Below are 12,528 nucleotides of genomic sequence, written 5' to 3'. Positions count from 1 at the left end.
CCCCCTTATCCACTCTTTCTCTCTCCTCTGTCTTCTTCCTCTCTCTCTCTCTCTCTCTCTCTCTCTCTCTCTCTCTCTCTCTCTCTCTCTCTCTCTCTCTCTCTCTCTCTCTCTCTCTCTCTCTCTCTCTCTCTCTCTCTCTCTCTCTCTCTCTCTCTCTCTCTCTCTCTCTCTCTCTCTCTCCTCTAGTCCACTCCACTGCATCTGGCGGCTGGCTATAACCGAGTGCGGATCGTCCAGCTGCTGCTGCAGTATGGAGCTGACGTCCACGCCAAGGATAAAGGGTGGGGGACCGAATGTAGTGTGTGTGTGTGTGTGTTGTTGAGTACGCTTATGTAGATTGACACATTGAGAGTAAGTAAGTAAAAAATGCTCAGAAAGTGTCCCAAGATGATAAACAGCAAACATTTAAAAGATAAACACTGCATAAACAACATAAACACAGACATTATAAACAAACATAAATATAAGCAAACGAGAGAGAGAAAAGAGTGTGAATTGCGTCTCTGTGGACACGGATTTGAACTCTGACATTCCTCTTCCTCTCTGCAGTGGCCTGGTTCCCCTTCACAATGCCTGCTCATACGGACACTACGAGGTCACAGACCTCCTCCTCAAGGTAACGCAGTCCTACATCATGTCCTACATCATGTCCTACATCATGTCATACATCACGTCCTACATCATGTCCTACATCATGTCCTACATCATGGGGTTCTTTCCATTCTCCTAACTCCCGTCCTCCCTTGTGCTTGAGACTACGTGATAACGTCATTGACGACAGAGGTTTAATTCGATATCTTGCAAAAACACAATTCAAAGGTAATTTTCCCCTTCAGCATCCTGATTACAAATGATAGTCCCCTAAATGGTGTTGCGGTTAGGCTGACATCAGGGAAAGTTCGTTTTCTCCATGGAGGCGGGGTAACAGTTAAGCGCGAGGCCACAAGCGCAGGTCCCAGCATGGGAGAGGAGTGGACCCCATGTCTTGATGAATCATCATTGTGAAGACAGTCGTGTGGTCCAGGGATTCTTAACCATAGGGCTGCAGCCCAAAGCTGGGCCATGCTCAGAAACTTGAGGGCCGCGGAAAAGTTTCAAACTCGCACTGAAGGGCCGCGTGGGCCGTGCAACTGCATACATTATCAAATAAAGATGCTGAAAACAGCATGCATCTTTTTTACTCTAGCGCAGTTCTGCTGCTTAAATGACCACGCACCGCTGTTTTTTAGTAGTGGAAGACGTCAAAGACAAGACGGCAATACACTTAGTTAGGCTACACGAATGGAGAATGAGAAATTACCAACCGCTGTGAAGTGTAATTTGCTGACGTCTTCTCTCCTCACGTTTAGTTACCAGATAAGCGATTGAATCGCTACTCGAAATTATTCTGTTTACTGACAACGCAAAACCGGTATCCTTGTGTCCCCTAAAATACATTTATTGAAAGAATTTTGCCTGATATTAGGCTACAAAATGTTTCCTTTTTGACACCCTGCCATAAGGCTGAGGAACTTCTGTTCTCTCGTCGCATCTGCACATCACTAACCGTCTTGAATCAGCAGATTCATCATACATCGCCAACAGAGCTGTCACAAATGTCAGAGAAGCATTCAAATGCATGAATGGCTCTGGCCTGATGCGCTGTGAGTGGATTGGGTTTATCATTGAATATAGAAGAGTGAGCTCAATTAATAGTTTTTTCCATTACAAAATGCCTATAGCTTACTACATTAATAGCCTGTTATTTTTTAACAGGATTTAATTATTTTTCAAAAGAAAAATAAAATGGTAATAATAATAAATTAATAATGTGTGGCCATGGGCAATATTAGATGGGCCCCGGGCCACTCTGCACCGAAAAAAATGGGCCTCAACGTCAAAAAGGTTAAGAATCCCTGGTGTGGTCGCCCTTATCGTAACTGAAGGGCCTTTACATTGTCGATGCTAGCGCGTGAGCTAATGTGCCTCGTTTATGCACGTCAACACATTCTCTATAGCTCTCAAAGTATTGCCATCAAAGCATGTGATGTGCATCAAGTATCAGAAATTAAGAGGACGTGTGTTGCTGTCCATTGGCTAATTGCGGTAAACGTAGACATTGTGTAATGTGCAAATGCATAATGCGACAACAAATCGCCTCTGACTCGACTTGATTTGATTTTTGTGTGTTTAATGGCGCATGTGTGAATGCCATGGGCTTCTTCTGTTTGTGTGTGTTTTGACTTGACTTGTGTGTTGTGTTTTTTGCAGCATGGCGCGTGTGTGAATGCCATGGACTTGTGGCAGTTCACCCCTCTGCACGAGGCTGCGTCTAAGAACCGCGTGGAGGTCTGCTCTCTACTGTTGAGCCACGGGGCCGACCCCACTCTAGCCAACTGCCACAGCAAGAGCGCAGTGGACATGGCACCCACCGCAGAACTCAAGGAGAGACTCACCTGTGAGTACCACACAGAGACTTTTCTGCAAGTGACGTGAACATGCGTTCTTGGCTATAAAACACACACACACACACACACACACACACACACACACACACACACACACACACACACACACACACACACACACACACACACACACACACACACACACACACAGACAACCTCAAAAGCTTATTACCTGCCTCTGGTTCTCTCTCTCTCTCTCTCTCTCTCTCTCTCTCTCTCTCTCTCTCTCTCTCTCTCTCTCTCTCTCGATCTTTTGCACTCTGTCTTTTTTAGCGCTGCCTCTTACATAATCTCCAAAGCTGGTGTTGTTGTGTTTTAAAGTGCCTCTTAAAGTTAAATCTAGCATTTCCACGAAGAAACAGGTGTTGCATTGAAAGTAGTCTTCACCTTACAGTAAAGATAGATCCAGGATCTTTATTAACCCGTTGAAATCTAGAAAGGATTTTCGCTGTTCTACCATTGAAATCGAGAATGACTTTGCACTGTTCTACCATTGAGTCCGGCAAAGTGGATTAGTCTTTTTTTTTCACGTTGGTTTCTTGACCACTAAAATGCATCAGAAAATACGCAAGAGGTTTGACCCATGCCTCCTGACAATGTTTGGATGGTAAACGTAAGAGATACGACAAGTTTTTTTCTATTCAGCTAGTGAAATCCTTATATGAAAACCAATTGTTGCATGATGTTGCTTCAATAACAACAGTAAGGCTAATATTAATCATCCACTCTAGATGCTGGTGATGGTGAGAATATAGGTAATAATATAATTATATAAATGTAATGTTAAATAATGTTGATATTTTTCCTCCATTCCAGATGAGTTCAAAGGTCACTCGCTGCTCCAGGCGGCACGAGAGGCGGACGTGGCGAAGGTCAAGAAGACCCTGGTGCTGGAGATCATCAGCTTCAAACACCCGCAGACGCACGAGACCGCACTGGTGAGAACACACGCACGCACACACGCACGCACGCACGCGCACACACAAAATCTGTTTTAGCACTGTGTTTTTGGCGTCAACTCAGCCCACTCCAAAAATGTGACACTCATGTGAAGATTTTTTTTGTTGTGTGACTTGAATGTTGTTGTGGTGTTGTAGCAATGTCACTGAATATTATATTTTGGTTGTTAATTGTTTTTGTTGTCTTGTAGCGCTGTCACTGAATGTTCTCTCTTGTTTGTTAATTGTTTTTGTTGTGTTATAGCACTGCGCTGTGGCGTCCCCTCACCCCAAACGCAAGCAGGTGACAGAGCTGCTCCTGCGCAAAGGTGCCAACGTCAACGAGAAGAACAAGGAGTAAGTCATACCAGCTGTAACTAAAATGTACTCTGTAAATGAAGCCTTGAGTTAAAGCACCCATACCTTTACATTACACTTACCTGACAGTTAAATGCAAAGTGAGCATTTTTGTTTTGTTCACAGTTTTGTTGGTTACAGTCCCTGGAGCAATGTGTGGTTGGGTGCCTTGCTCAAGGGCACTTCAGCCATGAAGTGAGGGTGAAGGGTGGGATTTGAACCTGCAACCCTCTGATCTAAACCCCCCTTCTCTCTCTATTTCTCTCTTTCTCTCTCCTCTCTCTCCTCTCTCTCTCTCTCTCTCTCTCTCTCCTCTCTCTCTCTCTCTCTCTCTCTCTCTCTCTCTCTCTCTCTCTCTCTCTCTCTCTCTCTCTCTCTCTCTCTCTCTCTAGTTTCATGACTCCGTTCCACGTGGCAGCAGAGCGGGCCCATAACGATGTGCTGGAGGTCCTTCAGAAGCACGGTGCCAAGGTAACCAGATACAACACTAGTAGCCCATGCCACCATATAATACCAAACTACCACCATGTCAGTGGCCTTTACTTTCTTCAGATCTCAAAAGAGGTGCAAACATGAAAGGAAATAGCTCATGGAACATTTTATATTTGATGCCAGAGGTGGGACCAAGTCACTAATGTGCAAGTCCCAAGTAAGTCTCAAGTCTTTCCACTCAAGTCCGAGTCAAGTCACAAGTCAAGACACATCTGACCAAGTCAAGTCCAAGTCCAAGTCGTACCCCAGCCAAGTCAAGTCCAAGTCTCAATTTTTTTCAAGTCCTTAACAAGTCACAAGGGATTTTCTATTTGCAATCAGAATTTCGATCATAATTTCATAAGTATAATAATGAGACCTGAGTAAAAGGATGACAATTACTAAAAAAGTTACTGATAAATCGATCTAAACCAAACTAGTGCTTGTGCTGTGCAAGTAAAATGTCATTTAATTTCATATTTACTGTCCAGTGGGCAAATAGTCCTGTTTGCAAGAATGTGTGCGTATGTGTGTGTGTCCGTTCCATCGTCTGATGGCATAAACCTATTCCACTACTCCACCCTGGTCTTGGTGGTGGGCCTGTCATATCTAGTCAAGGTTGTAAGTTATACAGACTCTAGCATCATAACGCTAAGGACAGGACTATGGTTAACTTTTTCACTAGGAGCACAGGCAGGGCCGCTGACAGCTTTGGCTGGAAGGTTTCGTCAAGACATTAGGGGGGCATATTACACTTCCGACCTGAAAACGCGGATTCACACTTTCAGCGTACTATGTTTGAATTTACCCACAAAGGCCAAGGGTGAAAGTAGTAGCCTATTCATGTCTTACAGGTGCTACCCCCCCCCCCTCTCTCTCTCTCTCTTTACTGTAGTGTAACACTCGACTAATGTAAACATTTTGGTTTAGCTTTAAAAGATGCCATTTTCCCTAAGGTACCATATTAAGCTCACCATTCTCATCAAGATATGACATACAGCAGGGGTAATCAATTTCATCAATCAAATCAAAATCAAATCAATAATCAAAATTGAGCCGTGTGTGTGTGTGTGTGTGTGTGTGTGTGTGTGTGCGTGTGCGTGTGCGTGTGCGTGTGCGTGTGCGTGCGTATGGGGGGTGGGGCTACACATGTGAGACAGGATGATGAGACAGGATGATGAGTTAACAGCACAGCTCAGCAGGCAGCCCTGTCTCAGCTGGTCCATGATGTTCACTTCATCCCATTATCTGTGAACCAAAAGCTGAGCATTGACAGTGTCATAACTGTGAAGTGTGAACCCACCAATGAGCACATGCATGGTGCAGCACTAGGCTATAGTCTGCTGTAGGCTACGTGCCAACAGTATTTAGCCTAGTAGACACTTGTCCATATGGGCTAAGAAATGAGGACAAAGTAGGCCTAGTTAGTTGGATTAAATTCCTGGTAAAGTAATGATGAATTTCCTGAATGATGAATTTCCCTGGGGATCAATAAAGTTACTCTAATACTCTACTCTACTCTATTATTATTGAAGCTGATATCGGCATTGTCGCTTCCCCCCTCACATTCTCGCCGCAATGGCCCATCACCAACCATTTTTACTGCGTCACAGTCCAAGTTAACTAGAACTTCGTTTGCACAGTCATTAATCCACGTCTTGTTAATTATATTAGGCTACTAGACTATTCGCCAGAACGCTGTCAATTAAACATGGCGTTAGCGCTGCAGAATGTCAGTTATGGCAACGAGGCAACCTTGTTCTGCGCTTCTACAGTGTAGGAAGAAGGAAGGTGTGTAATGCCCTATCCAACATTTCGCTCTCATTTTTCCCGAACGAATATGCGCCTCGCGCCATGCTCTCGTCTCCCTGTTCTCCCCAATCGCCCTCTCCTCCCCCACAAAGGCACTTGTATGCTGTTCATGCCTCTTCAAAAAGATTAAGTTCACCGTCCAGGTCATAGATTGTAGCCAAACAAAGTTCTGGTTCTATGTTTCCTGATTTTTGTTAATTTGGAAAACAGGGTTACATCCCAGTTCTCCAGTGCTGGCGTCGTGTAGCTCTAACGTGTCATTTCCAAGCAGCGGTAATTGCGACTCCACTCCCCCAAAATACCAAACAAAGCATGTAGTTCGAACTGTGAGAAACATAAGATAAAGCGGTGTCGACACCACGAGATACAAGGTTCGCGCGTGCAAGGATTGGGCTGGGAGCAGCACGCGAGAGAGAACATGCTTTTTATCCACGGGAGCCGACCCATGCCCATGTCTTGCGCTGCTCAGCAGTAGCTTGCAACCGCTACCTCGCATTACATTTAAACTTCACGATAGGCTGCATTAAAGATTGCGTTTGAACTGATGTGGCTGACAGTGTGTCAAGGCTGAGTTTTAAAACTTTCAAGGAACAGGTATGGCATTATCTTACCATTTGACACATGGGACACTGCTACTCTGCTTTCAGCTGGCTGAGGCGGTATTCCAGGAATCAAAGATAGCCCTGATGTCCTTAGAAATGTTTCGATTCAAGTCATCGAACAACAAGCAGTGAGGTTCGGGGCGCATAGCTTGTTTATAGCCCTCAAGCGCAAGCTTCGCGGGAAGCAGTATTGCTTGGGCTTAGTTTCTACAAAGTTTTTCCAATAGCCATGCAGTATTCCTCATCTCGCGCCTTGACCAATTATTTGACAATTTTGGTCGTTTGTCTTGTCTCTTTGCAAGACTGTCATTGAATATAGGCTAAATTATTTCCCTTTCGAACCATTCACCCAGCATCTAAAGTAGGCAACCGGTGGAGCTCTTTTGATGAATGCAAGACCAAGTGTTCTCTGCTTGCCTATTTTCGATTGCATGCTGGAAGACTAAAACATGTATAAACGTGTCTTTTTGTATTGATTCTAATACTCAACCGATGGTGGCTGGTCAATGCAAAGAATGTTATCGAAAGGTTAGGCCTACTCTTTCTAGACTGAGAAGCGCGAGCTTTTGCATTTTCAGCGCGTGGAGTTGTGGTCGTGAAATAGCCCTGGGATATCAATCCATAGCCTACGGACACATCCTGGGTTGGGGGAAGCTAAAAAGCAGGCCATATTCGTAACGTTTACCTCGCCACATATCCATCATAACGTGGTTTTGTCCGCGATGGTGGAAATTATTCATATTCATATTATACACTTTGAAGTGACTGACTCGCAAGCATAGTGTGTGGGAGCGGAACATACTGTAACAGCCTTCGGGGGCTGAAGGCAAGCGCATTCATAAAGGACAGGGAAAGCAAAACGGATAGGCGTACTCTTTTATAAAACAACAATAGATTAAGTCATGTGGTTCGGTTATGTCAGCAGTGTGTGCTTTTTTATTTCAACTGCTTAAATAGCCTAATGTTCAACAATCAATGTCCATCACCATTTAGCTAAAAATATTTAGACAGCTTGGTTCTCACTGAATTTCTGTCGTAAGCGAGGGGCGAGAGAGTGAGAGCTTCATGTGTGTACAGACGCGTGTTGCACATCACAGCGCCACACCACACACACTTCCTACAACATTGATAGAAAATATTTGTTGATCACAGTGCAAACTTCCATAGCCTACCCTATTAAGAATGCAAAATGAGTTGGGGCTGAGAGGGAGATAAATTAACTTCCGCGATGGTTTAAAATGTAGGCTATGTTTGTTCTGGAGACTCGCAAATGGTTTTTCACTGTTGCCGCTGGTCGCTGCGTCCAGGCCTGCCGCGTCCGGCCGCATCTGGCCGCCAATGGCATAGCACCGCTTAGGACAATGACGTGATTCAAACAAAGAATGTGGGCGGGCTGTTGCATTCTGAAAACAAGGGTTGGACTTGTAACCGAATTTATTTTTTAGACCCAACATGGCAAGTCACGCCAAGGGCGTGCAAGTCAAGGGCGTGCAAGTCGAGTCGAGTCGCAAGTCCTTTCTGATCTTGAAATTTCAAGTCTCAAGTCTTCACACCGCTGACTCGAGTCAGACTCGAGTCCAAGTCACTGGACTCGAGTCCACATGTCTGTTTGATGCTGCACATCCTTTTCGTGTATGTGTGTGTGTGTGTGTGTGTCTGTCTGTCTGTGTATGTGTGTGTGTGTCTATATTTGTGTGTTTGTGTGCATATGTGTATTTCTTTTTCTCTTTATCCCTATATTCTGAGGCTGACTGCTCTCAGTGCAGTCACCTCCAGACTTGTCATCTCTCTCTCTCTCTCTCTCTCTCTCTCTCTCTCTCTCTCTCTCTCACTCTCACTCTCACTCTCACTCTCACTCTCACTCTCACTCTCATCACCTCTCTTCTTCTCTGCCTATAGGTGAATGCTCTGGACACTCTGGGCCAGACGGCGCTCCACCGTGCCTCACTGGCGGGCCACCTCCAGACATGCCGCCTGTTGCTAAGCTACGGGGCCGATGCCGCCATCGTCTCTCTGCAGGGCTTCACCGCCGCACAGATGGGCAACGAGGCCGTGCAGCAGATACTCAATGGTAAACACACACACACACACACACAGGGCTCTAAATTAACACCAGCCAACTGCCAAATGTTGGTGAAATTTCAGTTTGGCTGGTAGAAAATACCAACTTACAAGCCATTTTGACCCATTAGTGAGTGTGTGTTTGGCTAGCAAGATAAACATATGATTCCATTTTTTTTCAATTGTTTATTTATTGAATTTTCATTTTTCTTACACAAACACAACAACACACAACTAACTGAGAGGGAGCAAATAAAGTATTACAAATATTGGTGCATGCTTAAGTTGGGCGAAAAACAAAAGTATACACAAAATAAAAAGTAATCAAAATAATAAAGATAAATACAGTAAAATAAAGTCAAGCGTATCATTGTTATTAATGTTATCATTTAGAGAAAAGAAAATAGAGACATGTAAACATGGTTACAGGTCATGTAATGGATCAAAATGAGGTATCACATGAAAGAGGTCAGGTGATTATCAAAGGTCCCAGTGTTTGAGCAAAAAGATCCCCTTTACCCTTCAAGTGGTAGGTGTGGTGTTCCAGTTGCATTGTATCATTCATTATTGTTCTAGACATATTAATTGTGGGTGCTGTAGCTTGTTTCCAGTTGAGCAGTTGAGCATTTTTTTGGCTACATATGCAATTATACCAATTCTTTTATTTGATATGGGGTCTAATGTGTGATCTGGATCTGTACCAAAGAGATACAATAGAGGTGAGAGTGTGAATTGGATTTGCAAAAGTTTGCTTGTCAGATTGTGTACTGCATTCCAAATGTGTTTCAGTTCCTTGCAATTCCAAAATACATGGATAAGAGAACCAGTACATGTCTTACAGCGATGACATATGATACCCATTTTGAATGATGATGACAAAAAAAGTTGATCTAGAGCCCTGCCCAGACACAGACACAGACACAGACACAGACACAGACACAGACACAGACACACACAGACACAGACACACACAGACACAGACACACACAGACACAGACACACACAGACAGACACAGACAGACACAGACAGACACAAACAGACAGACAGACACAGACACACAGACACACAGACAGACACACACACACACAGACACAGACAGACACAGACAGACACACAGACAGACACACAGACAGACAGACAGACACACAGACAGACACACAGACACAGACAGACACAGACAGACACACAGACAGACACACAGACAGACACACAGACAGACACACAGACAGACACACAGACACACACAGACACAGACAGACACAGACAGACACAGACAGACACAGACAGACACACAGACAGACACACAGACAGACACACAGACAGACACACAGACAGACACACAGACAGACACACAGACAGACACACACACAGACACACAGACAGACACACAGACAGACACACACACAGACAGACACACAGACAGACACACAGACAGACACACAGACAGACACACAGACAGACACACACACAGACACACACACAGACACACACACAGACACACACACACACAGACACACACACAGACACACACACAGACACACACACAGACACACACACAGACACACACACAGACACACACACAGACACACACACAGACACACACACAGACACACACACAGACACACACACAGACACACAGACACACACACAGACACACACACAGACACACACACAGACACACACACAGACACACACACAGACACACACACAGACACACACACAGACACACACACAGACACACACACAGACACACACACACAGACACACACACACACACACACACACACACACAGACACACACACACACAGACAGCCGCTCAAAAAGACTACTTCTTGTCCTCCAGAAAACATTCCCACTCCTAACTCCGATGTTGTTGACTGTTGCTTCTCTTCCTCCAGAAAACATTCCCACACTTAACTCTGTTGACTGTTGCTTCTCTCTCTCCAGAAAACATTCCCACGCGTAACTCTGACGTTGACTACCGGTTCCTGGAGGCAGCCAAAGCCGGAGATTTGGACACTGTCAAAGTAAGATCATCTTTAAAGCACTTAAAGGTTTTCTTGTTGTACACTTCCCTTCTTTGTCATTCCTCTCTGCTGTCTATATTGCATAAAATGGCAGTAAACTGTCATATCCAAATCGTAGGTTCAGCACAAAAAGGGTCAATTGTACAAACAAAAAATGAAATACGGTGGAATATACACACACTCGCTCCTGTTTTGCTAGAGAATGTTCACTGGAATATAAAATGGCAAACTGGAGGGAGTGAGCGGACATTCCATTTCATTCCATTTTATTTTACATTTTTACTGCCCATGTAGCGTGGAATCTTCACGGTCATAGAATCATGCGTGATTTATCAAGTCTCTCTCTCTCTCGCGTGTGTGTGTGTGTGTGTGTGTGTGTGTGTGTGTGTGTGTGTGTGTGTGTGTGTGTGTGTGTGTGTGTGTGTGTGTGTGTGTGTGTGTGTGTGTGTGTGTGTGTGTGTCCGTGTGTGTGTCCGTGTGTGTGTGTGTGTGTGTCCGTGTGTGTGTCCGTGTGTGTGTCCGTCCACAGCAACTCTGCTCCCCCCAGAATGTGAACTGTCGTGACCTGGAGGGTCGTCACTCTACTCCGCTGCACTTTGCCGCCGGGTATAACAGAGTAGCCGTGGTGGAATACCTGCTGCACCACGGGGCCGATGTACACGCCAAGGACAAGGGGTAGGTCTCAAAGCACACACACACACACACACACACACACACACACAGAAGCTACGCGCACACAATTACACATTACAAGGACAAGGGGTAGGTCTCAAAGCACACACACACACACACACACACAGAAGCTACGCGCACACAATTACACATTACAAGGACAAGGGGTAGGTCTCAAAGCACACACACAGACACAGAGAAGCTACGCGCACACAATTACACATTACAAGGACAAGGGGTAGGTCTCAAAGCACACACACACACACACAGAAGCTACGCGCACACAATTACACATTACAAGGACAAGGGGTAGGTCTCAAAGCACACACACACACACAGAAGCTACGCGCACACAATTACACATTACAAGGACAAGGGGTAGGTCTCAAAGCACACACACAGACACAGAAGCTACGCGCACACAATTACACATTACAAGGACAAGGGGTAGGTCTCAAAGCACACACACAGACACAGAGAAGCTATGCGCACACAATTACACATTACAAGGACAAGGGGAAGGACATTAACACACACACATAGAGCTGTTCTGGAATACCTGCTACTCCACGGGCCGGACAATGCCAATTAAACTATGCATCTTCTTTGCAGTCGCTCACAAAAGGTAGAAATTTACAAACCTCACATGATGGCAACAGATGATGCTAGCTCGAGAGGCAATAGACAGTCATGATTTAATTATCCTCTGAACCTCTGAAGCCTTATACATACATACATACTTCCCCTTGTAACAAGCGGTTCCATAACGTGTTGTAGTCTCTTGCTCAGGTTGCTCATGGCTTCCTCCCAACGGCCTGATGTCTTCCCAGAGTCACTAGTCATTCAGCCAGTCCCCAGCCATAGTATTTGATTTCCCATGATGCATCTAAACTCAGAAAGTGGTAAAACAAGATGATCATCAGTGCTATGAACATAGTGCGTAATATAAAACTAGAATCTGAACAATGAATATGTTTTCTTGAACTTGCATGTAACACAAGGGGCAAAAACAGGACATAGGCTACTGTGATATGTCATACCAAAGAATAGGTTACCTGCCAAATTGGTTATAGTGACATTGAAATTATTACCAGCCACAGCCAAGTTTCGCCAGCATTTGGCTGTTTGGCAAGTGC

At 44.8% G+C, this 12,528-nt stretch overlaps 1 protein-coding gene across 2 annotated transcripts in view; it reads left to right on the top strand.

Annotated features, from left to right (window-relative positions):
• tnksb (tankyrase, TRF1-interacting ankyrin-related ADP-ribose polymerase b) overlaps positions 1–12,528 on the top strand; it is a 37,357-nt gene that overhangs the window by 7,039 nt on the left and 17,790 nt on the right. For both annotated transcript variants that reach the window (XM_063195663.1, XM_063195662.1), the window contains 9 exons: positions 190–284; positions 553–619; positions 2,254–2,440; positions 3,267–3,388; positions 3,654–3,745; positions 4,138–4,216; positions 8,530–8,701; positions 10,641–10,720; positions 11,250–11,395. In XM_063195663.1, coding sequence (XP_063051733.1) covers positions 190–284; positions 553–619; positions 2,254–2,440; positions 3,267–3,388; positions 3,654–3,745; positions 4,138–4,216; positions 8,530–8,701; positions 10,641–10,720; positions 11,250–11,395 — 1,040 coding nt within the window. The remainder of the gene's footprint in view (positions 1–189; positions 285–552; positions 620–2,253; positions 2,441–3,266; positions 3,389–3,653; positions 3,746–4,137; positions 4,217–8,529; positions 8,702–10,640; positions 10,721–11,249; positions 11,396–12,528) is intronic.

This window comes from Engraulis encrasicolus, chromosome 3, assembly GCF_034702125.1.
Source record: "Engraulis encrasicolus isolate BLACKSEA-1 chromosome 3, IST_EnEncr_1.0, whole genome shotgun sequence".
Classification (NCBI taxonomy): domain Eukaryota; kingdom Metazoa; phylum Chordata; class Actinopteri; order Clupeiformes; family Engraulidae; genus Engraulis; species Engraulis encrasicolus.
This window is presented reverse-complemented; position numbering and strand designations above follow the sequence as displayed.